Source organism: Canis lupus, chromosome 14 (genome assembly GCF_011100685.1).
Source record: "Canis lupus familiaris isolate Mischka breed German Shepherd chromosome 14, alternate assembly UU_Cfam_GSD_1.0, whole genome shotgun sequence".
Taxonomy (NCBI): Eukaryota; Metazoa; Chordata; class Mammalia; order Carnivora; family Canidae; genus Canis; species Canis lupus.
In genome coordinates, this window is record NC_049235.1 from 43,592,352 (window position 1) to 43,618,525 (window position 26,174).

Genomic DNA, 26,174 nt, shown 5'->3' on the forward strand with positions numbered 1-26,174 from the left:
GTTAGAGCTGTACTTCAGGAAGATTAATCCAGAGGCACTATAGGACAGCAGGATGACTGGTTGCAGGAGCTGGACCTAGAAGGCATGGTGGGTTCTGACCTGACTGTACCAGAGGGTCAGGGTGCAGGGCACCTGGGACGAGAACCTATAGGACCTAGCTGTGGGATGAGGAGGGCCAGGAGGCTGGGCATGCAGGTGGCAGAGGTGGAGATCCAAAGGGGAGGCATTGCCTGGGTCACAAGGCGATGAGAGGTTGGATGCTGGACATTTCCAGCTGAGCTTTTGTTTCCACAGTCTGGTGTGGGGCAGAAATGCAGATCCTGGGAAATGTTGATTGAGAGGTATCTGGGAGGTCCTGGCAAAAATTGAAGTCCTTGGAGCGATGGACACCAAATCTTGCAGTGGGAGAGCCATGTGTTTGGTGTGGTAAGGAAAAGCAGTGGTCAGAGCAGAAGGAGGACCAGGGATGTGAGGGAAGAGGGGGTTTCTAGGGAGCAGGAAATTGATAGCTTTGGACCCTTGGGGAGGTTGGGCAGGTCACCAGGTATGATGACGGAAGTAGCTTTGGAGAGAGCTTTTAGCAGGGGACTGGGGGCAGAAGGTCAACTGCAGCGGGGTGAGGAATAATGGGGGTAAAGTCATATGCAGAGAACACAGAGCTTTTTAAAAGTTTAGAGGTGAAGGGAAGCATAGGGACTGGATGGCAGCTCAAGAAGGGGGAGGGTTAGGGAACAAAATTTTTTTCCAGGATGGGAGAGATGTGAGCATGTTTGTAAGCCCAGGGCTGGGCGGCAGCAGCAAAGGAGAAACTGGCCATTCATGGAGACTTCGAGAGGCAGGAAGTGTGTGCTTGGGTGGGGTCTTGGAAGGGCTGCACTGACAGTATCTAGATTCATTTTCGGCCGTGCTCCATAACGGTAATAGATGTTGTAATGATGGGCCTGGGGCATTACCAGTTCTCAAAGTAGCTTTGAAATCCCCAGTGAAAGAGCCAACAGTTCTCAGTAGAGTTTTTGAGTTATTTGAAATTTATTCCAATTAAGCAAAGCTTTCTTAAGTTATTGAGGACTGCTGTTTAGAAAACATGGCATTTTATTGAATTCTAAAACTTTGAAACATGGCTCTCCATCTTTAACAGATTTAACGATTCTCAGTGTGGTGAGATTGAAAGAACCTGAGATTTAGAATTGGACAGATTTGTCATTTACTAACAGGATGACCTTGGACACAATGTTTTTGTACATCTCTTTGTGGCTTAGTTTCTTCATCTAAGAATGGGATGATATGACCTGTCTTTACGAAGATTATTATGAAGATTAAAAGAAATGATGTATGTAAAATATTTGGCCCACAATAGTTAAAAAATACTAGCTTTCTTTCCTACTGTTTTGTTATCCAAAACCCCCTGTTTCTTAAGTGGATGGATATATTCCTGAATAAATGGAAATTTTGAAAGAAAGGTGTGGGAAGTAAGATTAGAACCAGATTATGGGTCTAGAAACATGGTAGGTCTTCAGGGAGCATTTGTGGATTAAATTTGCCTTCCATTAGGCATTGAGGCTGGGCCTCCATTAAAGCTCTAGAGGTTGACACAGATGTACACTCCTGCCTTTCTCTTTTCTAGAAGTTCTTTCTAGGCCACGTGTGGACAGTGGGCTGGCAGGATAAACTACCCTTGCCTGGGCCCCTATGGCTATGGTCGTCCAGCTCAAGGCTTCTGCACTTCGTGAGGGCTTCATGAGATTCCATGAAAGAATAAAGAGACATGGGAAGTCCATGAGAGAAGGATGGCGTTCCTGTCATTGACAGTGTTGCTTCCTTTGGTCCCAGTGTCACTTTGTTCAGCTTTTTTGCCTTCAGATAAGATTTCCTTTGAGAAAAAGAAATCAACCAACCAGAAAAGTCTCTGAATGACCAAACTCTCCGCCATCATCTGAGACTGGAGCCTCTTTTGCAGGGTTTATAATCACTTTCATAATTTCATGTTCATCTCCTCATGAGCAATGGCATACTGAGCATTCACATTCCAGAACTTACTCTCTAGAGGGCAGAAGAACTTATAAGGGCATTTTGACAAGTATCTAGGAAACAATGCTGCATAAGTCAAGGAAATCCATCTGGGTTCTACAACCCAGTGTCTCTCCCACACCCCTGGCCCCGTCCCAGCTTCCTGACAAATTTCAGGTCCCTTTCTAGCCTAGATGTGGATGGACAGGCATCCTTAAAACCTAATACACTCCCAGGAGTATTTTAAAAGCAAAAGAAAGAAGTTGAAAGTATCCATTTTAGATAAAAACCAAAAGTGGAGCTGGCCCATTTAATAAAGACGTTATGACTGATTTACCCATCTCTTTAAAGAAAGTAACTCTAAAAGGTACACTTACCAGATGCAAAGAAAGTAACTCTAAAAGGTACACTTACCAGATGCCAGGACGTGGGAGAGCTAAAACAAGGATTTTTGTTTTAAAAAGTATTGTCATGCAAATAAACCCCACATGGGTTTTGTAGGAGACTGTCCTTGTTCTTAGGAGATACAGGCTGGACTCTTTAGGGATGATGTTATAGTATCTCCAACTCACTTTCAGATGGTTCAGCAAAAACTAAAAACAAAAAACTTGTGTTTCTATGTGTATGTGTGTGTTTGGAGGGAGGAGAAAGTGGGAGGAGAGAGGAAAAGCAAATATGGTAAAATGTTCATCTGTTTCTCTAAGTGAATGGTGTACTGCTGTTAATTGTGTTATTCTTTCAATTTTCCTGTAGGTTCAATATTTTTCCAAAATAAAAATGGGAAAATAACATAGGAAAAATAAGAAAAACAAATAATCCGTAGAATCTATCTTTTCTCTCTCAGTGAAGATCCTAGAGAAGTGTAACAAAGTCACAGTGTGTCAGTGAGGGTTGGGGTCTAGGTGGGGTGACAATGTGAAACATAAGGCTAGCCCAGGAAGCACCTAGGGAACAGCCCAGTGTGCCCAGTGAGTCGTGTGGCAGGCCCGTCCCTATTACATAGGGGCATCCTCAAGCCCTTTGGAACCGTCCCTTGCCTATTAGAGAAGCAGTAGTTCTAACAGACAGTCCAGATGCACAGAGAGCAGACTCTTTCCCGGTGGTGATTCCTGCCCTGTCTCCCCCGAACCATCCTCCCCTCCCCACGCTGCTAGGACTGGAGTCCATACACCCACAGCCTGGCAGTGCAAGCTGGCAGTGTCTTCCCTCTGCCGATCCTCTGGATGTTTTCTCGAAATCTCCAGTCCTTTGATTACACCCACATCGTGAGGTTCAACGTGACATTTCCAACAGGAGACTGCCTGACGTGGGTCCAGCTGCTTCACATGGTTTTTATATTTGTTCTGGAAAAAGCTCCAGCTACCTTTGGTCAAAGCTCTTCCTGTTGGCCGCGTTGCCAGGGCCATTTCTCACCCACACAATCCAGAAGGGGCTGCCATCTGTAGGCCCCTGCACGCCTGCCCCACTGGGGACAGGTAATGGTGGCAGAGGGCTGCAGCCTGGAGCAGCAAGGGCTCTGGAGTGTTTTGGAGAGTCTGTGCTTTCCATCTCATTCTTGTGTTATTTAGATTCAGATCCTTAGAAACCAGGGAAGCCAGAGCCTTGCCAAAGGGCTCTTTTCCGCTTCTGCAGAAGTTTCTCTATTAAGTAGAAGAGAGTGCTTTTAAACTCACATTAATTGGTTACCTCTTAAGGACTTGGGAAGGAATATTTGCCTTGTGCTAAAATTCTAAGTCCCCAGTTTCCTGACATCTGAGTGGGCCCTCAGCACCTCTGCCTCCGGGCTCGTAGAATGTTCCTGCGTGGATTTCCTCCCCACCTTTGAGCAGTGTCCTTGCTCCCCACTAAATACCCCCACCTGCTGGGCTTCCTGCCCAGGGGCCACCTGCGCTCAAAGCAGATAAGCAGAGGGGTAACTCCGGGGAGGGGGGGGCAGTGAGGGACCTACACGCTAGTGGGTACTCAGGGACCCTCACACCCCATTTCAAGTGAAAACAGCTGTCAGAAGAGGCTCCCTGCATAGGGAGGCTGCCTAACTGGCTCAGGGACACATCTAATTTTAGCTCAGGGTGTGCTTGTCCTGAGTTGGGGCTGGCCCACCCATGGAAATTCCATAGCTCTCTGGTTTTATGTGTGTGAGTGGTGTAATGCTCAAAGTTAGCAAAGCTAACTTGATTTTAAAGCAACATGTTTCTTTCTCTTTTTTTCTAAGAACTTTCCAGAAACCAACTTGTCCTCTGTGCTTTTGGAGTAGGTCAAAATTTCCTGAAGATTCCTTTTTCGTGATGGGGCAATGTGGGGTGGAAGAAAGATGTTCCGAGAACTGAGCCAGCCCTGGCTGGGCCTTTGTCTATGTGAACTAGGGTAAGACAATGGCAGGGTCTTTGGGTCAAGAGAGACTCTGTGTCAGACAGCTGGTACAGTGAATACCGAGAGTTCATAGGTCAGCAACATATAAACAAATGCAATAACAAACAACAAAATCCTGGGGGACCTACTTGGTTCAGATCCAGAGGTGGATGGCCTGAGACAAACACAGTTTTAGTGGCCTCTTTCAGATAAGGAGTATAAAAGTATCTCATTTTTGCAAATTTTGCAAAAATAGAAGACCATGCCAACACATTGCTTGAGCCTCTTGGAAGGGGCCTGTACAAGTGAGGGCCCCTGAAGCTTCAGCCCTGTTGACTTCACCATTGATCGGATGCTATTAGCTGTTGTTACTGATTTTCTGGCTAATAAGAACATTAAAAACCAATTTCATAAAATTTATTATTTTTATTTTTTTAACCATTTATTTATTTATTCATGAGAGACACAGACTGAGAGAGAGAGAGGCAGAGATACAGGCAGAGGGAGAAGCAGGCTCCATGCAGGGAGCCCGATGTGGGACTCGATCTCAGATCCCAGGATCACGACCTGAGCCAAAGGCAGGCGCCCACCTGCTGAGCCACCCAGATGTCCCAATTTCATAAAATTTGAGTATAATCTTGAAACAAAATTCCAGTGTTTAAGATGAACACATGAGTGAGTCCATGTGAAAGATGCACTGTGTTGGTGCTTATTTTCCTCACTTCACTGTAGACCTGTGTGTCATGGGCTGGTTTGTGTTGGACAACTTCCAAGCCTCTGAGCCTCACTGTCCTCATTTGTGAAAATGCTGCTTTCCACATAGGCCTTTAGTGAGAATTAAGTTAAAATTGATGGCTTGCAAGTGCTTGGTGAGGTAGATATAGATACCCAGGTAAATAATTATTACTGTAAGGACAAAACCATAGAATATTTAGAACACTTAGACTGTTACAGGAAGGGAAATGAAGTCCAGAGAAGGTGAATATCCACCTAGGACCACTTGGGGGAAAGACATGAGCTTCAAAAATAATTGTTATTTAAGTGTAACTGCCTTGACTTTCCTAAAAACAAATGAACCCAGATTTCTTTGTTTTAAAATGATAAGTTAATGTACCCAGACAGTGTTGTTTCAGCCTGGTGGCTCGTGGCTCTTTTACTACTGCTTATGCGGGGGAGAGTAGAGTTTTATGTGTGCAAAATGGAAATATTTCATCTCGGAAGTTGTTTTAAGCCACTCGTTGGCATATTTAACCAAACAGAACTGAAGTGGACTCACTGTTTAATGGGACTCAGAGAAAGTTGACCTCTCTTATTGGGACAGCTCCCTCCCTGGATGTGTTGGCTTTTAGTAGGATAGTAACAGGGCAGGGACAGTGCCCCAAAGCAGCTTCCCCTAGCAGCTAAGTAAACATCTCCACACAGCTTTCCAATCCACCGTAGAAACCAGTGGCAACTCTTATGTAATGTCTTTCAGGCAGCACGTCAGTGCCTTCCCTTTTATAACTCCCAAGTGTGACTTTTGACTCCCTGGCACAGTGCCAGGTTGTAGAGGCAATCCTTTCCATCCTGACTCTCCTACCAGCCTCAAGGAGGGCAGGGCCAGGGCTAATCTTTGTCTCTGGTAGAGCCATGCCTTTGTGTCCTCACCTTGATGCCAGGAGCCCTAATCAGAGGCGGGCTTGGGATCCCACTTGCTGGATGTGCAGTCTGAGGCCCAAACTGGGGGACCTCTGTGGCACAGGCCAGGTGCCACATCACATCTCCAGCTCTGGCCCTTGTCATTGGGCTCATCCAGGGTCTCATGGTGGTTGGGTTTGGCTGAGCAGTGCAGCCACATGCTGGAGGGCAGAGGCGAGGGGGCAAGACCATGGGAGATCATGGGCTAGTAACATTCTGCTTGGTGAACGGCACAGCTCAGGTGAATGAATGGTTCAGTGGATTTGGCCGTGCTCCAGAGATCCACTCCATAGAGACCACTTTCCTTCACCAGGGTTTTTTTTTTTTTTTTCTTTCCCTGGTGAAACATCAGCTCTACCCACCTTTTCACTGCCTGCTGAGCAATGTCTGCCTCTCTGCACCAGTCTCCTCATGGAGCTGAGCTCAGCCACACCCAGGAAACTGTAGCTTGTGAAAAGGGCAGGGAGATAGGAATTGGGAGAGCCACAAAGCCCTGTTAGCGGCTGTAAGGGAAGAGCAGCCAACCTGTCCTAATGCTTCTGGGTCATAAGGAAGTGCAATCAGTGCTTCAGCATTCAAAATGAACTGAGCCGAGAGTCTGGAGCCTAACATTTCTATTTCTGGCTTTGCCCACTACTCAGGGGGCCTCGGCAAAAGCTCCACACCCACCTCACCCCTACCCCCGACAGGGCTGCAGGATTAGACTAGATGGTCTGGATGGGCATTTCTAGTCCTTCCAGATGGATGAGCTGGATCTAGGTGAACTCTGAGAACTTCTCAGCTTTCAGAGTGGGCATCCATCGAATACCAGTTGTATACTAAGACATTGTGCCAATTGGGGGAATGGGAGAATAATATGAGGGAAGGTCACACCTAGTACAGTTTTGTTTTATGAATTGTGTGCCCTTGAAGGAACCCTCCCAGTCTGATGTCTTGGTAACTGGGTAAATTTCTTCTCTGTTCCTGGAATGTGTCAGAATCCGGCCTGACTCAAGGAAAGAGAAATGTTGGACCTGGTTTCAGATCTTGCTCTGGCTCTGCACACTTCTTATCAAGGGTGTGTGCCAAAGCCTGTGGGGAAGGGCGCATACGGAAAGATAGTTAAGCTGAGAAATCATCATCCCGAAAGAACAATGGTCTGGGAGGCCAGAGTACGTGTTCTCTCCAGCTAGATGGGCTGAGCCGATGACTTTTCCAGGAGGATGCAGGGCCATCCATGCTCCTCCCCTTCCCCCAAATCTGTCCTCACCGGGTGATTCCTATCTTTCTCTAACCTTCGTCATCATGGACCCGGATGAGAGAGACGTGGGTATGTAGCCCAATTTCCAATTACGTTTTTTTTTCACTAGTTTCAGGAAGATAATTTATTTGGATTGAATTGTTAAGGCAGATTGCTTTCACAGTATTCCAAGCAGAATGCTTTCTTACAGGAAATGTCAGACCAGGCAATTCTAGTCAAGTTTTCCACATCCTTAAGAAAAAAGAAAAGAGAGAGAGGGGGAAAAAATATTCCTATTATATGTTGAAGGTCAACAGTTTGAGCACTGGCAGCTGCTGGGTGTGAAACTGAGATGGGTTAAACACTGTGTTAGTGCACAAGACGACTTCCCAATAGCCTTGTGCTCTTTAGGGCTTCATTTGAAAATTGCCTGTCGATTGGGCTGTCCAGGGAGATAGAGTGCTTCCTGAGGTTGGGACATGGATCCCACAGGGCCGAGCATCTGGGTGGCGAGGATGCTGGAGGAGCTCCCTTCGTCTCCCCAGAGCTCAGTTTCCTCATCTCTCAAACCAGGGTTATGCCAGGGGACTCCCAAGCTTCTTCCCAGCCTAAGTCACCACAATTCTGTACCTTCATCTCGGGGAGCTTGCTGAGCCTCTGTAGGAAGCCGAAGAGAACCAGCAGGAAAGTGAAAGGAATCTTTCTTCTGTGGAGCACTTTGACTTTTTAAAAAAGTTCTTTTTAGGTCAGCTTGCCTGTCAGGGATCTACCTCATTAAGGCTTACTCCTCCTGAAGTTTGAGTTTCTCCTTAATGAGAGCCTTTAGGCACAGGGCTATGGAACGTCACTGTGAGGAAAAGAACGTGACACAACTGCTCCTCCGAGGGTGCCCCCTGAGGACTTGCTAACCCCCCACCCCAACCTGCACGTGTCCAGGAAGTGCCTGCAGGTGGGGAAGGGCTGGGTCCCAGTTCTGAAGCCTAGAATCACTGCATGTTATGGCCCTTAGAGCTTCCCCAAAGACGATTCTGGAGAAAGGGAAGCTGAGACTCAAGGCAGTCACAGCTCGAAGTGATGCCAGTCTTCTCTGGTGCGAGCTAGCCCTGTGGCTCGTCTGTCCAGTTCCTGTGTGTCCCCTGACAATGGAACAGCTCTCTGCTCCATTATCATCTAGCCCTGTTGTGCATTGTGAAAGGAGGTTCTATTGGAAGCCGGGTGGTGGCAAGAGTGCTGGACCTGCACCAGGAAACCTGGCCCCGGTCGTCAGGTTCACTTGTCTGGTTGCACTGCCTGCCGTTGGTGTGTTTCCAGGAGAGCTTGAATCTTGTGGGATAGGACAGCCTCATGAGGCCACTGCCTCCCGTAGGGATGCAAGCAGGGCTTCAGTGTAGGGATGTCCTGTCGGGTTGAGATCCGTCTGTACCAAGTAAAGCAAAGCCCTTCTTATTCCTTGAGCTTGCTAAAGTTTTTAGTTTGAAAGTACATATGAGTATTTATTGAATTTTTTTACCAAATGTTTCTTCTTGGTCTACTGAGATTTTTGTCTCCTCTGTTGGTATGAATTCCATGACTAGATTTTCTAATGTTAAAATATTCTTGCTTCCCTACTTGGCCGAGATTGTCTTCAAAGTCATGGCCAGTGCGGTTGTTTGTTATCTTACTTCATATTTTTGCACTCGTATTCGTAAGCTTAGGTGCTTGGAGTCAAGGTGCTACTAGTCTCATAACCACCATCATCCTCATGTCAGGGAACATGGAGCAATTCTGCGTCAGATGCTATTCTCAGCGCTCGATGGATTGATGTGTGTAATGCTCACCACAGGTCTTTGAGGTGGGACTGTGGTGAACCTCATTTTTTTTTGAACCTCATTTTATAGAGGTTCAACACGGCTGAATTCTCCTGTTGCATCGTTCCTTTTGTTGTTCTGTAACAAGTAAGTTTATCACTAATAATGCTTTTTATTCCAACGTCTACTTTTAATCCAATGATACAGGATTAACTACATTAGCTTTTATTTATTTAAAAAGATTTTATTTATTCATTTGAGAGAGAGAGAGAGAATATGAGCGGGCTGGAGGGAGAAGGAGACCCCCCACTGAGCAGGGAGCTCGATGCGGGGCTCGATCCCAGGATCCTGAGATCATGACCTGAGCCGAAGGTAGACGCTGAACCATCTGAGCCACCTAGGTGCCCTGTGTTAGCTTTTAAACGGTTTTCTCTTTTCTCCCATGTTGTATGGTTTACCTTTTGTGTCACGTACCTCGTGAAGCAGCATATTAATGATTAAAAAAAGGTCAATCCTGAGTGTCTCTGTCTTTTGGCTGGCAAGGAGTTGGTTTGCTGTTATTGTAATTACTGATACACTTGAATTTTTGTTTGTATTCTGTACTTCCGTTTCGCCATATGCTTTTTCTTTATTTCTTGTTTCCTCCTCTTCTTTTCCTTTTTTTTTTTAAAAATTTATTCATGAGAGACTCAGAGAGAGAGAGAGAGAGAGAGAGGCAGAGACACAGGCAGAGGGAGGAGCAGGCTCCCCGCAGGGAGCCCCAAGTGGGACTCCAGGATCACACCCTGGGCTGAAGGCAGATGCTCAGCCACTAAGCCACCAAAGGCGTCCCTTTTTTTTTTCTTAACCATTTTCAAGTGAGCGATTCAGTGGCATTTAGCATATTCATAGTGTTATATAACTGTCACCTCTGTCTACTTCCAAAGCATTTTCTTCTTTTCAGAGCAAAATCTGTTCCTGTCAAGCAGTTTCTCCCCATTCCTCCCACCCCCTGATCCCCAGCAACTCCCAATCTATGGTATTTCACATAAACGGAATCATATAATATGTGACATTTCGTCTCTGGCTTCTTTCATTCAGCATCATGTTTTTGCAGTTCATCCACGTCATAGCATGTCACTCCTTTTGATAGTAGAATAATATTCTGTTGCATGAATATGCCACATTTTATTTATCCACTCACCCATTGGTGGACATGTGAGTTGTTTTCACCTTTTGGCTATAGAGAATAGTGCTGCTGTGAACACACGTCCCTGTGTTTACTTCTTTGAGGTATATACCCAGGAGTTGGAATTGCAGGGGGTCATATGGTGATTCCTTTTTTTTTTTTAAGATTTTATTTATTTATTCATGAAAGACACACAGAGAGAGGCCAAGACATAGGCAGAGGGAGAAGAAGTTTCCCTACGGGGAGTCAGATGTGGGACTTGTTCCCAGGACCGTCCCAGGACAGTCCCAGGACGATCACGACCTGAGCCAAAGGCAGATGCTCAACCACTGAGCCACCCAGGCGCCCCTCATATGGTGATTCTATATTCATCTTTTTTGAGGAACTGCCAAATAATTATCCACAGCGGCACTTGTGAATCAAGTGGTGTTTATTTTTTCTTCTTGGGCTTTCTGATTTGGACGTTATAGATTATGTCTTTACTATTTTAGCAGTTGCTCTTAAAATTCTTTTTTTTTTTTAAATCATAACTGACTTAAAGTTTGGGTTTGATCAGTCTCTCTACCCTGTCAAAGAATACAAGGATTTTAGAAAGCTTCAGCTGCTCATTTCCTGTCCCATTTCCTATGTATCATCATCTAGTATTATCCCTGTGTTTTTAACTACCCCGTAATTAGTTGTTACTGTTGTTATTTTTTGTATCATCAGCTCTCATTTTGGTTTATCTACATGTCTGCAGATTTCTTTTCTTGCTCCTGCCTTCATCCTGCTCTTTTCTCCTGGGTTCACTTTCCTTCTAGCTAGAGTAAGTCCGTGAGTGGTTTGTGCAGTGAAGGTTTGTGATGGTAAACTTTTTCAGCCTTTGTCTGAAAATGTCTTCGTTTTGACCTTACCTTTAATATTTTGAGTATCAAAGATATCTTTTGTTAAAGTAATTTTTGTTTATAAATAATCTGCCTTTCCACTGAGATTTTTCCCATTGTCATTAAAATTCTGGTCGTTTCAGTATGATGTATCTAGGTGTGCTTTGCTTTCCACATGTGCCGTTTGAGGCTTCTTAGGTTTCTGTGAGGATTCGTGTCTGCTAGGTTGTTAGCCATTATCTTTCCAATAATCTCCTTTCTCACACACTCTTTATTTTTCTGGAATAGAGAAAATTAAAAAGAATATTTTTCTGGAACTCCTTTTAGATGGGTATTGGAATTGATGTTTTCACCTCCACATGTCTTCTTTGCTCTTGCACATATTTTCTCTCTTCATATTGGGCTGCATTCTGATCATGTCATCTGATAGCTCCTAGTAATTTATTTTCTCTTCATTGTATCCCATCTCCTGTTGAAGCTCACCCCAAGTTCCCCTAATGTTAAAGAAGATCTAATTTATAGAAAAGTTGGAAGAATAGAAGAGTGAACACCTATACCATCCTCACCTACACTCAGTGAGCCTAGGACTTTGTCATACTTGTTTTTTTTCTCTCTCTTTTCTCCTCTTCTCCCCTCCCCACATATAGTATATATATTTGTAACACATACGTTTTTTAAAAGATTTTATTTATTTATGTGAGAGAGACAGAGACAGAGAACATAAGCAGGGGGAGGCGCAGAAGGAGAGGGAGAAGCAGACTCCCTGCTGAGTAGGACCCTGGGATCAGGACCTGAGCCAATGGCAGACGCAGAACCCACTGAACCACGCAGGTACCCATTACAGTGTATTTTAGATTGTTCTATTATCTCAAGTCCATGGGAGTCCTTTTTTCTGTGTCACCTGGTTTTCACTGATGGTGCATGATTTTCTCATATATTTACTAGTTTTTTTGTTTTGAGCATATTTTCAGTGGTACTTAAAAAAAAATCTCTCTCCTGGGGACTCTTGTGTGACCTGCTTTGGAGAAGTGCCCCTCCAGATAATTTTACATTGCTTTAGTTAGGTATGCTAGGATATCACCATCTTGGGAAAATTTTATGTTATAGTCTGGATTCTTGTGCCACATGAGTGGGGTCAGTTTGGACTCCATTCACACTGGGTTCTGAGTTGCCATCAAATGGAATATATAGTGAGTGCTCAATGTCTTCTCATGGGACACCTTTCTTTTGTACTCTATAACTAATGTAGCCAAGTATCTAGTGCCAAACATTGAGGAAGGAGCATCTTCCCATCTCTTTTTATGTTAAGAGTCAGTGAAATAGTCTGAGTGTGAGGCTGCATAAACAGGAGAGCATCCTCAAAGCTAGCATGGCCCAGACACTTCAGGCCTCTCAGAGACCCTGCACCTGGTCCTGTCCTGTGGTGATGAGCATGCCTGGGCTTCCCCCAAGGTAGAGATGAGGCACCTGAGGCCCACAGAGGGGAGATGACTTGCCCAAGGGCACGTGGGGATTGATGGAACAGGGTCAAGAACTCAGGTTTCTAAGTAGCTCTTCCCACTGACCAGGGTTCAGTTATCCAGGATCGAGTCCTGGCTTCTCCTTTGGGGACACAAAAGGGAGCCTAGGGGAAAAGTGGTGACCTCAGACATGGAAGACAAGCAGGGTGTCTACAGCCTGGCTCCCGTGGGTTTACTGGATGCACACTTTGACATGTCTCTGGCTTATCTGCACCATCACATTTTGAAAAAGTGTTTTGAACCCTTGATTTATCTTTTTGTCATTGTTTTCCATAATAGTTTTCACTCAAAGGCAAGAATATGCTTTTAAACTGACCTTTTAAACTTTGTAATGCTTACACCACAAAGGGACACATGAAAGGAACAATGAGCATATCCCCTCAGTGGGAGCAGAACTGAAGTCTCCTCTGGTGATGAGGTCTATGGGAAACGGACACAAAGCATCTGACCTGGGTTTCTGCAGCTGATGGATGGCGCTCCGGGTGGAAGTCCCATGACCGGGGAGAGGCCCAGCTGTACCCCATGCAATGGGAACATCATCTCCACCCTCTCGCCGTGGCTCTTGGCCACCCACGTGCTCTGAAGCTTTGCCTGGAGCCAGTGGCCTAGGTTTGAGTTCTGGCTCTGGCACTTCTAAGCTGTGTGACCTTGTGTGAGTCAGCTGGCTTCAGTGAAGGTCACTCTGGGACTCGGCACCTATTTGTGGAACATTGCCTTGGTGCTGGGCATGCAGGGTACAGGGGTGACCAAGAGACTCCGTGGTCCTTCGTCCCTCCTTGTGATTACTCTTACTATATGTATTAGTATCCCATGGCTGCCGTCGCAGATTACCACAGGCTTAGTGACTTAAAACAACATAAATACATTATCTCACTGTTCTAAGGATCAGAGTCTGAAATCTGTTCTGTTGGGTTAAAGTCAAGATGTTGGCAAGGCTCGTTCTTTCTGGAGGCACCAGGGGAGAATCTGTTTCATTGCTTCTTTGGAGCTTCTCATGGCCACCCACATCCTGGACTTGTGGCCCTTCCGCATCATCGGAGTGTACTCCTCCAACCTCTGCTTTGGGCATCACACCACCTCTCCTCTTCTGTGTCACCTCTCCTTCTGCTTCCCTATTATAAGCATGCTTGTAATTTCATGGATCCTACTTGGATAAACCAGGATACCCTCTTTTATCCTAAGGTCCTTAACCTAGTCCCATCTGCAAAGTCCTTTCTGCCATCTAAGGTACCATTCACAAATATCTTTGGGGACCACTATTCAACCTACTATGCCCAAGTCAAATTGCAGTTTGTGTCTGTTCAGTTTCCATGCCTGGGTCTCCCTTGGGCAGGGACAGGCCTGCCAGATAACTGCCATGTGATTGCTGAATGAGAGAGTGAGGAAATGAATGAATGTGTGTTTGGAGTTGAGAAGGAAGTGGCATACCCTTGGGCTGTAGAGGATCACCATGGGTTTGCCAAAGGATGTTCTAGCCCGAATGAAGTGCTTATGAAAAGGTACAGAGGCAGAGGCTGAGAAGCTCAGCATGCAGGGAATGCACATGGAGTGCGAGGGTGCAGAGGGAGAGGGGGCTGGGGTGGTAAGTGGCCAAGTAATAGATAGCCCATAGGGCACCCTAAGGGGCCTGGATTTATTTTATTTTATTTTTTAATGTTTTATTGTAACTTGACCTCTACACCCAACATGGGCCTCGAACTCACAACCCTGAGATCAACAGTCATGGTGCCACTGATTGAGCCAGCCAGGCGCCCCATCCTGGATTTTATTTTTCAAGGAAGCAGTATATGTGGTGGTTGCTGCCTTTGTCTTTGGCATCATTGCCTGGGTTCAAATTCCTGTGCCGCCACTTACTTGTACTGGGAACATTACTGGATGTCTGTGAGGTTCAGCACAACAGCTTCTTCATAAGGCTGTCCCGAGAAGCAGATGGCTTTTGTTGCTTGCAGAGCATCAGCACAGTGCCTGGAACAGCCAAAGGAGTCAGTATTTGCTGTTATTATTGCTGTCATTTTTATAAATATTATTGTTGGTGGTGGTGATGATGATGGGGAACCTTTGAAGAATTTCAACCACGCTGTGGCGTATTCAGATTTGGTTTTTAGAAAGATTCCCTTGACACCCGTGTGAGAGAGATGTGGAGAGTCGGTGTGAGGTGGGGCATCACACTGGGGGTTCAGGGAACCAGTGATCTGGGTGAGAGACAGACAGAGAGAGCAGAGCCAGGTACAAGAGAGATGTCATTTTCTTTGGCTCCTGCTGTTCCCTGCTTGGATGCTTTGGGGCAGACTTTAGAGGTCATCTAGCACCGTGCCTCGATCCTCACTTTTCAGGAAGGGCTACTGAGATGCGAAGGAGAGGCATCTTGCCTTAGTCTCAGGTTGGAATAGTGACAGAAGGGACAGAAAGAGGTGGAACTCGGGTCCTCAGCCTCTAGTGGCAGAGCCAGTGGCGGTGGGAGAGAGATGCTTACAGAAGCCTCTGGTGAAGTGCAGTTTCTCATTGCTGGAGGCTGGGGAAGGGAGGCTGTGACACAGCATCTGTGTTGCTTCCCCCTCCACCTCCTCCTCCTGCCCCTCCAAGCCTCAGATTCTCTTTCCAGCTTGTTCTTTTACCAGTCCCCAAGAGAACGCTTGCTGAATCCTGGTAGCGTAGAGACATAGGAATTTTGTGGTTTTGAATTAGGGAAAAATGGGCTTGACCCAGTGGGGGAGGATCAGGGCTGCCTGGGAGGGTGGGGGAAAGGAGCTCTGTGTTCCAGAGCCCCAGGCCAGAGAAAGAAACTCAGAGTTCAGAGCAGTGTGTGCTCACGGATTTGGTGCCATGCATCCTCTGTGGTCTTCTACTCACGCCCCTTCATACATCTTCAGGAGGAAGCCAATTCAATAGAACGTACCGTGGCAAGGTTACGATTGTTACTTCAATCATATCTTACCCTGCAAGGATGTTGGAGGAAAATATATTTCAATGCCATGTTCAAAAGGGCTGTCATTTTTTAACATAGTAAATGGATTTTCAGAGAGTGATGTAATATTGTTATTCTTAATACATTCTTTAAAAAAAAAAAGATTTGCTTTAATCCAGAATGATGCATGCTAGAGGGAAAAAAAAATCTAAAGAGAGCTAAAATACAGGTGGGCCATTTTAAGAAAGCTCCACATGTACATACATGAACTTACAGATCAGAATCCCAGGACAGGTTTTTGGTGCATTTTAGAGGTTTCTCATAAATGGCTGCTGATGGCTTTACAAGAAAGCTAGGAGGAAAAAAAAAATAAAAAGAAAATAGAGATGTGATGAAAAAATATCTGTGCAATGATTAATTACAAGCACTTGATTTGTGTGTGTGTGTGTGTGCATGTGTGTGTGTGTGCGTGTGTTTTCTAGCAGTATCACAGTGACATCAGCAAGATACACTTGCATTTGGTTCTTAGCAAGTGTCAGACTACAAGGTATGTTGTCCTGTATTGGCTGCTGTGTGTATGTGTGTGTGTCCGTGAGAACACATATTTGAGAGGCACCTGGGAGGGTGTTTAGTCCCATCCAGTGAGGGAACCTGCGACCCAGAGAGGGGGAGTGGCTGGTGCGAGGCACACATGAATGGCAGGGCAAGGGCCAGAGAGAACCAGCCCCTGAACCCCCATCCAGTGCTCCTCATGTTCTTCTCTGCTTTTTGTGTTTCAGTATCATTTTCCTCTGGTACATTGACATTTTCTTTTTTTCTAGGAAAAACAAGTTGCCAGTGCCCAACAAAGCTGATGGTGAGCTGGGTGTCCTGCAACTTGGTAGGTGCAGCTGTGCCTCTATGCTGTGCCCGTGGGGCTCAGGGGGCTTTATTTGCTCCATCTGGGAGTTAGTGGGTGGGTGCTCCTTACCTCCCACCTGACCTTAGGAAGGAGACGCTGGCCCAGTGAGTAGAGCAGGCTTCTCTCTTTTTGGTTGCTGTCTTCTTTTGTCTTCTTTCGGTCCTGGAGAAATCCTTATAAGAAATCTGGGCATTTTTGGACCCACCTTGGGGTGGGGGGCAGTGGGCGGGGTACAGAGGGGCCTCTTTTGCCTTTGGAGGCTCTTTTAGGGCTATTGAGAACCTACCAAGGTCTCCAGAAGACAGCTCTGCCTGGCGGGGACCATCCTTTAAAAACTTTATCAACTTATTATTTAGGCATAAGCATGAAGTACTTAAGTGCACACCTGTTTTTTTTTTCTTTTTTAAATATTTTATTTATTTATTCATGATAGACATAGAGGGGCGGGGGGAAGAGACACAGAGGGAGAAGCAGGCTCCATGCTGGGAGCCCGATGTGGGACTCGATCCCGGGACTCCAGGATCACGCCCTGGGCCAAAGGCAGGCACTAAACCGCTGAGCCACCCAGGGATCCCCAAGTACACACGTTAAGTGTTTAGCTCCACGCATTTTCACATATATGTACATCCCTATAACTACTCTTCAGGATCCAGATAGAGAACATGTCCATCTGTTCTGGTTTTGAAGCGATCTTTTGTTTCCTCTTTCTACAATTCTCTACTCCTCAAGGACTGATGTGTTTGCGGGGCTTGGTAAAGCAGCAGTGAAATGCATAATGCCAAACCAGCGACCAGACTTGAAAGGATGAGCCTTGAGTGCCGTTGATATTTGGTCTTCTTCTGGAAGCCAGCAATTTACCTGTTGGGCCATTTTGGCAGACAGGAGCTCTTCACATACTTTCCCTCTCCTTTTAAGTGCTCCCTTTAAACCAAAGGAAAAAAGCAATGCACTCTTTAGAAGTTTCTTGTGTGAGACATGCAGTCTGACAATTTGCTTTGATGAAGTTGAAAGGCAGGGGGCCTCTCTCTGAATGACGAGGCAGGGGTTTGTTTATTCTGCTCAGCTCACTTCAGAGGTAACAGTTCCCTTAGAGTTTTAATCATCAGAAGTGCCTGGTGGGTGTCATTTGGCCAGCCCGGGAAGGGGCAGAGTCCTGCACGTGGCAATGCGGAATGAGGTACGGAGCCAGCAAGTGCTGGCATCCGAAGTGTTTCTGTAAAGCACTGCACTTTAAGATTTTCCAGTGAAAGCCACTCCTGTTTGGACATAAAATGAAGCACTTCCTGGCCTTCAGAACCCAGAGGGCTTCTATTGGAAGGAAGGCTTTTAGCAATTCTCTCAGAACCTAGTTGTTTGAAGTGTGTGTGTTTTCCAGAGGGAGGCAGACCCCACTTTGCTAGTGGCTCAGCTAATGATTTAGAAAAGGGAAGGACGTAACAGGTAAGAGATCATGGAACCCAGCCCTCAAGAGGAAGGGCAAGAGAAGTTTTGGGGTGAGGCAGAGACAAGGAATAAAATTTGGTTAGAGGAATAGAATCTTCTTCCCTACCCTGATTCCCAATTCATTTTCCTTTGGTCCAGTTCAGCAAACTTCTGTTGGTGATTATGTGCCAGGGCATAGATGAGGCCGTTGAAAGTACATCAAGGGGAATAAAAAGTGACCTACTTTCTTGGAGGGGTGAGTTGGGTGGGGCAAAGGAAGAGAGGTGTCCTCTGATAGCAACACATAAAGCAGATGATTAGCAGTTCATCAGTGCTTCAAGAGATGTATAAGCAAGCTCTGTGGTGGGTTCCAGAAGTCTCCATAGTGAAGTAGTATTTAGATGGGGCTCTGAAGGCTGAGCAAGGTCTTGCCAAGTAGGGATGTGCAACAAGCCTGTAGACAAGGCACGGAGTATGAGAAAGAGTGATTGGCTTGAGGCCGCTGGCCCATAGGGGAAGTCATGGGGTCAGGAGGAGATGGGGCTGGAACGAAGGTGTGCCAGGGCCAGGATTACCTTGAGTGCTGTGCTAACGAGCTTGACTGTAAATCTTTAGCCAGTAATGAGCACTTGAAGATTCTGTGCAGGTGAGTAATGTGTGCAGTGCTGTGGGTTCTGGGCTATCTCTGGATACCTGTGGAGGATGGATTTTAGAGATAAGGGCCTGGAGGTTGGAAGAACAGTGGGGGGGGGGGGGCTCTTGGAATAGTCTCAGAAAGATGTGATTGGTACCCTCTTCTGTCTGGTGAAATCCTCTGGGTACTTCAAGACCCTGCTCGAATAATTAGCTCTAATGGAAAGCTTCTGTTGCTCTCTAAGGCAGAACTATTTGCCCCTTCTCCTCTGCTCTTAAAACCCTTGCACTGTCTCATGTTACATTATTTGTTTGGGGCTCTGTGTCTCCCTCTAGACAGAGAGCTTCTTGAAGGCAGGGGTGGTGCTTTACTCCTCTCTGGACCTCCACTGTCCCACATAATCAATCCCTGGTACACCACAGATGCTTAATGAAGTGCTTGATGGATGGATAAAAAAAAGAATGACATATTCCTGTAACAGTGGAGGGAGACGGGGTAGGGGTGAGGTATGAGACATCCTGGAGGCAGAATGATCTGGAGGCTGGATCCTCGTGGTGTGTGAGAGAGAGCTGAGGTCTCAGGCTGGGGAGATGGGATCTGTTATCCGAATGCAGTCTTGGAGGGGTGCTGTGCTGAGATTCCGGGTCTGGGTGTTGTGGCACTTCCAGGGCAAGATATCTGCAGTCAGTGGGAAATACCCATCAGACGCCTGGAAATAGACATATATGGACCTCTATTATATATTACTGTGTGTGCGTGTGTGTATATATGTTTTCCTCTAAAGGGTAAATACAATGGTATGGGAAACAAACTCCCTTGCTTCTTTTCAACCAGACCCTTATTCCAGGGCCTTAAAAATAGCATCCTGAAACCACCGGCATTTGCAGATGGTTTTGTCTGCTTGGCCAACATGTCATTCTGGAGTGCTTTGTTTTTCCTTCGCATGGCGGTCCCACCACATCTGGGCCCGAGGCCTGCTCTGTGGTCCTGAACCAAATCCCTGCGCAGGGGCCAACTTCCTCCTGGCATAGCTGAGGATGGCTGCTTGCTCTCGGGGGCCCCACCCGGTCTGTGTCCCCCGGGCCCCCAGCTTTCAGTCTCAGATTCACTTCATGGAGCCCCGAGCAGAGCTCCTTTTGGCCCCAACTCCCTCCCGGACAAACTCAGACTAAACAGAAGCCTCCAAATAGGCTTAAATACTGCCCCTTGTTCGCCTCCAGGAAACAGTCTGGGCTGAGGCGTTGCAAGGAGCCCTTTGGGGCCTGGTAGAGTCACTCAGGTTATCTTCCCATCTGTTCTGGGCCTCAGCTGCCCAGGGTTGAATTAATCACACATCTGTTCCCCCAGGGAACATTCTCGGTATTGATCTTTGCAAGCCTGCCCATTGGCCTTCCCTCCCTGTACCTCTCTTCCTCCCCTCTCTCTCTCCCTCTCCTTCTCTGTCTCTCCTCCTCCCTGCCTCTTGCTTTCCTTCATTTCCCTTTAGCCCCACCCCCACGCTCCCATGACCCTCCTCTCCTCGAGCCACCATTCTCCAGTACTTAGTCAATATCTGTTTACTTGTGTATGTTCTTGCAAAATGTGTAGTGTTTTTTGTGTGCATGTGTTTGTGACGGTTGTAAATCGCATCCGCCTTACACATCCCATCCGCATTCTTGCTTTCTCTACTGAGCACCATGTTTTTAAGACCTATGTACGTTGCTGAGTGAACATTTGGTCATAATTCTGGGTACTTTTATAAGGCTGTGGTCACAGGGCAACTTTTTCAGAGGCCCTAACTAAGAAGAGTTCTCATTTAAATTCCAGACTTACTTTTAATTTTTTTCAGCTTAAAGGTGGAAGGGTTTCCTTCTCAGTGGAGTTGGCCTCGTCCTGTGCCTGGTCCTCCTCCAGGGGAGAAAAGGAGACTGTAGAAGAGGATATAAGACGTGTGTCCTGGGGATGTTGGCCTTTGGATAGCATCTCCAGAAGATGTGGGGCAGGGATAATGACAATTCTGTAGTCCCAGATGTACAGAATTATGAGCAATAATGTTGATTTCTATGTAGTGGAGTGTACTTTTAAAATAATCATTTAATCTTGGGAAAATGAGGAAAAAACAGGTTCAGTAGGCTCTCTGGAGACTGGTCCACTCAGCTTTGCCAGCATAATTATCCTGGATTGTTTTCACTTGGGTCCTTCCTCTGAGTGTTCTGGTAAATGCTGCAGCCGTGGGTAAAGAGGCAGGACGGAGGCTCAGCCAGCTAGGAAGGCACAGGCTGGTGCTGCCAAGACCACGCTGGGACCCTCTCCGGGCCTCTGTTGCTCCAGCTGTAGGAAGACCGTATGGGATATGTGACTTAGTGTCCCTTCCGGCTGGAGGTCCAGGGAGGTCTGGAAGTCTGGCTGGCAGGATGGCAGAACAATTAGGAGTTGGCCTGGGTTTTATCCTGTCTCTGCCACTTTTCCTTCTGCAGGCTATCAGGCCGGTCATTTCACTTCTGTAGGCTCAGTTTCTCACCTGTAAGTGGGCGTGGTGATAATTGCCCCATCTTGGGACTGTTACAGGACTTAGGTGCTAAAACACAAGTGGTTGGTAAGTGAAAGCCATGACAGTGATAATCTATTATTATTATTATTTCATCAGGAATGGTGGCATTTTCTTTCCTAATTCTGCCCTCTTCATGTTTGTCCTCGGCCATAGGTTTGCACGCCCTGCCCACCTTTTTTAAGAAACATGTCTGAGGGAGGCTTTTCTGGGCCTGACTCCATGCCATGGCTTCAGACCTAGGCTCTTGTTTCACTGCATGTCCGTAGGCAGAACTTTCTAGTGGACCAGTAGCCAAATCACAGCATACTTGTGCCATGGACCAGCATGGAGCTGTGACAAGGAGCAGCTTGCGAAAAGGAGCACCTTTTCTCCTTCTGGTGAAGGGCTGGGAACTCCAAAGAGGAGAGGCAGGTTGAAGCTGGGAAAGCCCTCCTTTCATTCAAACTTATCCATGTCTTTCGTGTTAAAAGATTTCTTTTTTTTTTTAAAGATTTTATTATTTATTTATTTATTTATTTATTTATTTATTTATTTATTTATTTATTTATTTGAAGAGGGTGAGCTGGGGGAGGGACAGAGGAAGAGGGGAAGGAGAGAATCTGAAGTAGACTCCCTGCTGAGTATGGAGCCTGGTAGGAGGCTCAATCCATGACCCTGAGATCATGACCTGAGCTGAAACTAGGAATTGGACACCTCACCAACTGAGCCACCCAGACACCCCAAGTGATTTCTTACTCTGTTCTCTATGCATCATAACGAGAAGCTCACATGTCCTGGTATTCTTTCAGAGGATGTGGAGGATGAACTGACAAGGGAAGAAGTGATCCTGTCTCCAGTCCCAACGATGCTCAAGCTGCAAATAGTGTCAAAGCCGATGGACCTTTCAGTGGCCAAGGTTGGTGTGGAGTTAAAAGTATGGATGGATACATTTTGATTTGAATTGGTATGAATCGGTGCAGTGTGAATTGAGGCTGTCTTGGTGTGAATTGGTGTGGGTGAGGTGACTTTGATCCCTCTGGCCCCATTCAGCTTATGTCTCAGTCATTGTTAAAATGGAAATTCCAGTCAGGAAAATGAGGGCCTTGTCCTCTTCAAGAGGAGGTGAGCGTACAACCTCCTCCCATTCAGACATTCCAGGGTCTCGTTCTCCTTTCGGCCTAGTGCTGCTACCCCACGTGTGCAACAGGCAACTCCAGAGTTGTGATGGCAGTAGGAGGACTGTCCTCATTAGACTGGCTCTTTGGCGCTCATCTCCCAAGCTGGGCTCAGGCTGCATCGAAGTGAGGGAAGGATATCCGGGTGTTAATCATTCCTTAGCATCGGGTTCACATCGGCATTGGCCTCCTGGGGGCACTTGAGGTCATAAGACTTAGGGAGCAGGTTCCTGGCCTTGTCAGCCTCCTCTGCAGGGATGCCCTGGATTCCTCACCATCTCAGCTGCCAGATGGCCTCACCTCTCCCCTTGGCCGGCAGTTTCTGGGGGATGGAATGCTGCTCCTGCTGTCTGCCACTGGCTCTTCAACCAGGATCCAGGAGGAAAAGCTAAAATGCCTGGGGATGCAGTTGACCTCCTTTGCTTCCTACCTATAAGTATTTACTCAGCTCACAGATAAAAAAGTCAAAGATTTTTCTAGGAGTGTTATCCCTTTCCATTCTTCCCCTCTCTTTTCTTTCCTTCTTTTCAGACCATAGGGCAGAGGAGGCCAGGGGGTCGGGTCAGACACTCTACATGGCCTCAAGCCCGGGAGTAAGTGCTCTGGCTATCTGTAGCCACAGGGCTGTGATTCATTGCAGTGCACACTCCTATTTTGAGAAGGGCCCTTTGAGACTCCTAAAATCAGACCATCCAGCAGTAGCAATTCCGAAAGCTGGAAAACCTGAGGCCCACCCAGGGAAAAGGAGGGCCCAGGGCACAGGCATCCATAGCACCCAGGCTTCCAGGCTTGCAACTCTGTGGCCTGGTGACCACGCTGTGCCTAGCGGGCTGTCGTTCTGTGATTAAGAGAACAGACATGGGCTTCAGCCAGCAAACTCCAGTCCCTGTAGTTTCTAAGCTCTCAAAAAACTCAGTACAAATTTGTTTTTGTTTGATTGTTGTTGTGTAAGACAGGAAACCAAGTCCTGGCGGTTGAATTCATCCAGCCTTCTCTCCTGTGTGCCGCCAGCCCACATTTGACGTCGTGTAGACAAATGCTTTGATCAATTAGACTTCCTCACGTGTAATGAAAAAAAAATTCTGAAAGGAAATAATCTGAATCTGCAGGAAAGATCTGACCTGGAGAGGTGGCCATACAACCCATGTGTTGATCCTTCAGAGACCTTATAAAATCATGGTGGACAGAGAGGAGGTAGAGGCATTAGGAGGGGGCATCCTAGGAGAGGCTCTGCCTTCCAGGGCTGCTCAGGGCACTTTCCAGGGCTCTGTAGAGTAGGTCTTGGGTTTATGGGAGATGCACAGTGATATCAATATCAGCTAGAAATTTAGAGGATACAGAGCTGTGAAAAAATGGAGGTACTGCCTTGGGGGGTGGTGGGAACCCCTTCACTGGGTTGTTGGGGTTCAAGTTGAGTTCACAGGGGACCACTTGTAGGTGATGGCATAGAGGAGATTCTTACATGTAGTAGGGGGTGGTACTAGCGCAGGGGCTGGCAAACTTTTTCTGTAAAGGGACAGATCGTGTATTTTGGGCTCTCTGTTGCAGCCGCTCGACTCTGCCATTGTAACGTAGAAGCCAGCATCAAAAATCTATAAGTAAATGGGTGATCCCATGTTTCAGTAAAACTTTATTTATAAAACATGTGTGGGGCCAAATTTGGCCTGTGAGTCATAGTTTGCTAAGCCTGTCTTACGGCACCAGTTCTCCAACATAGCTGCACTTTGGAATTGCCTGGAGAGCTTTTAAAATTACAGACACTGGAGTCTAACACCCCGGGGTTCTGATTTAGCTGGGCTGGTATGTGGCCTGAGCACCAGGATTGTTAAGCGCTCCACAGGTGATTATAGCGTGCAGTCGAGAACCTCCAAGGTCTCTTCTAGAACTAAAATTTTGTGTTTCAGTTTTCCTCTAAGGAACCTAAAAAGACTTGGGCCTGGGTCATCATAGGCTGGTTTGGCCTGCGGATGTTCCAGAGCCAAGACCCTCAGGGTCACACTTTCTCTTCTCTCAAATGTGAGAAGAATGAGTTTGTGAAAGAACGAAAGTCGATGACCTTGCTGGAAAACAGACTGCTCTGCTAGAATGCAAGACCAGCTCCTGAGGGACTTCAAACACTGAGCAGCATAATACTATGATTTAATACTAATAATACTAATAATAGTAATACTAATACTAATTTAATACTAATAATACTAAGTTTGCCCTTAAGACAACTAACGAAACCCTCTCTTCTTTTGACAGGACATAAAGACTCTTCTGTTCGGTTCCAGCTTTTGCTGTTTCAATGAAGAATGGAAACTTCAGAGTTTTTCCTTCAGTGACAAAGCGTCATTAAAATATGGCATCGTGCAGAACAAGGCAGGTTGCCTTTACGTCTCCCAGGGATGTTTCTGTGGGCCTGGCATGCAGGGTGTCCTCCAGTTTGCTAAGTCCCATGCACATTTCCTGAGCTATCCAGTGCTGGCTAGCCCCAGGTTCATCACCCAGTGCTGGGACTTCATGGGGGGCTGGCAGAGAAAGAGCTGGGGAATGTGACCCTCACCCTACCAAGGCTTCTCCTCAATGTCCAGAAGCCTCTCTGAGAGGGGCGGAAGGGGGCCTTGTGTTTGGCTGGGCGCATCAAAGAGGGTCCTCAGGCAGAGTCTTGGGAAATGGTGTTGCAGGTAGGGCTGGAAAGAGGAGGACACTTGAAGCAGGAGGCAGCATGAATAAAGGGGAGGCTTTGAGAAGAAGTGCATGAAGGGGAGGTGCCTTGTAAGACAGGGAAATGTAGGTAGGCTGGGGCAGGTGTGTACACATTTCCCGAGATACACACTTTAAGGGCCAGAAGATACTCGAAATCCAGCAGCCCAATAGGGTTCTGTTTCTCAAGCCCCTAGAGTCTCCCCTGCCTCTCACTGCCTGTGGAAGAACCGCAGGACTATTAGCCTCTGTCCCTAGTGTGGCCAAACTCAGCACCTCTTCCTGCACCCACAGTTCAAGGGTACTCACACCTGCTACTCTGATAATCCTTATACTTGTGGATGCCTACAGGGATGAACTCTAAAGGAGCTTTCTTCCTCTAACATGGGTGAGGGGGCCAAGACACACCTAATGGGTGCTCAGGCAGGCCACAGCTGGGTAGAAGGTGCTCACATAAGCAGAGGCTGCTGAAGGGGCTGCTGAGATCGTCAGGGAGGGCTTCCTGGTAGAGGACGCCTTTAGGATGGGCCTTGAAGGCTGAGCAAACCATTGACATCCTCAGCCTGTGGAAGCATGGCCCTGGATGACTGGGTCATACCTGGTTGTATACCTGACTGGCTGTGAGGGCGGGCTTTCCTCGCAGGAGACATTGCAGACCCGTTGCTTCTCCGGTGCTGGGCCCCGGGGCCTCTGTCCCCGCCCTTCTCTGTGATCAGGCTCAGTGCCTCGTAGAAGTACTCAGCGTATCAAAGGCCCATGTGTGAGAGGTGGTGGCTTCGTGGCCCCGTGTCTATAACCTGTGGGTAGAGGCTGGTTCTGGAGGAACAGACAGCTCTGCCTTGGGCCAGTCCTCACTGGCACTAATGTATGTCCTTCTTTGCAGGGGGGTCCCTGTGGGGTTCTGGCAGCTGTCCAAGGCTGTGTCCTACAAAAACTCCTATTTGAAGGAGATAGCAAAGCTGACGGCGTTCGGTAAGTCAGCGCTCATTCTAGCAATATCTTCTTTTCCCAAGTCTTTTCCTCAGTGTCCAGAAAAAACAAGCAAGGAAGCGTGTGTGTTCCCTGATATTTCCTGTCTTCTGGAAAGGGAAATGGCGACTGGCTCATGGGGCCAGCCCTTGACCAGTTTAAATGACCTGCATGCGTTTGCCTCTAAAAGAAGGGAGGGTTGCTAAGTCCTGCTCCACGTGGCAAGCAGCTGCTGGAATGGCACCCAGACTCAGGCCGCCCCCTCCTCAGCAGTCGAGCGCAGCAGCTGCCCGAATCCCATCCACACCCACATCAACCTGCTGACCCTTCGACTGAGCCCAGGTCTCCCCTCCCTCCCCATGTTACCTCACCTCTGCCAACAGC

The 26,174-nt window shown here is 47.0% G+C and overlaps 1 protein-coding gene across 8 annotated transcripts in view; it reads left to right on the top strand.

Moving 5' to 3' along the window:
* Positions 1–26,174, top strand: part of MINDY4 (MINDY lysine 48 deubiquitinase 4) — a 104,232-nt gene that overhangs the window by 28,534 nt on the left and 49,524 nt on the right. For 7 of the 8 annotated variants that reach the window (XR_005369671.1, XR_005369670.1, XR_005369672.1 and 4 more), the window contains exons 6-9: positions 16,317–16,375; positions 21,771–21,877; positions 24,381–24,497; positions 25,705–25,793. Coding sequence is in view for 5 of the 8 variants with exons in the window: in XM_038557238.1 (XP_038413166.1) it covers positions 16,317–16,375; positions 21,771–21,877; positions 24,381–24,497; positions 25,705–25,793 (372 nt within the window). In the remaining 3 variants the exon portion in view is untranslated. The remainder of the gene's footprint in view (positions 1–16,316; positions 16,376–21,770; positions 21,878–24,380; positions 24,498–25,704; positions 25,794–26,174) is intronic. The other variant, XM_038557239.1, reaches the window with a different exon arrangement.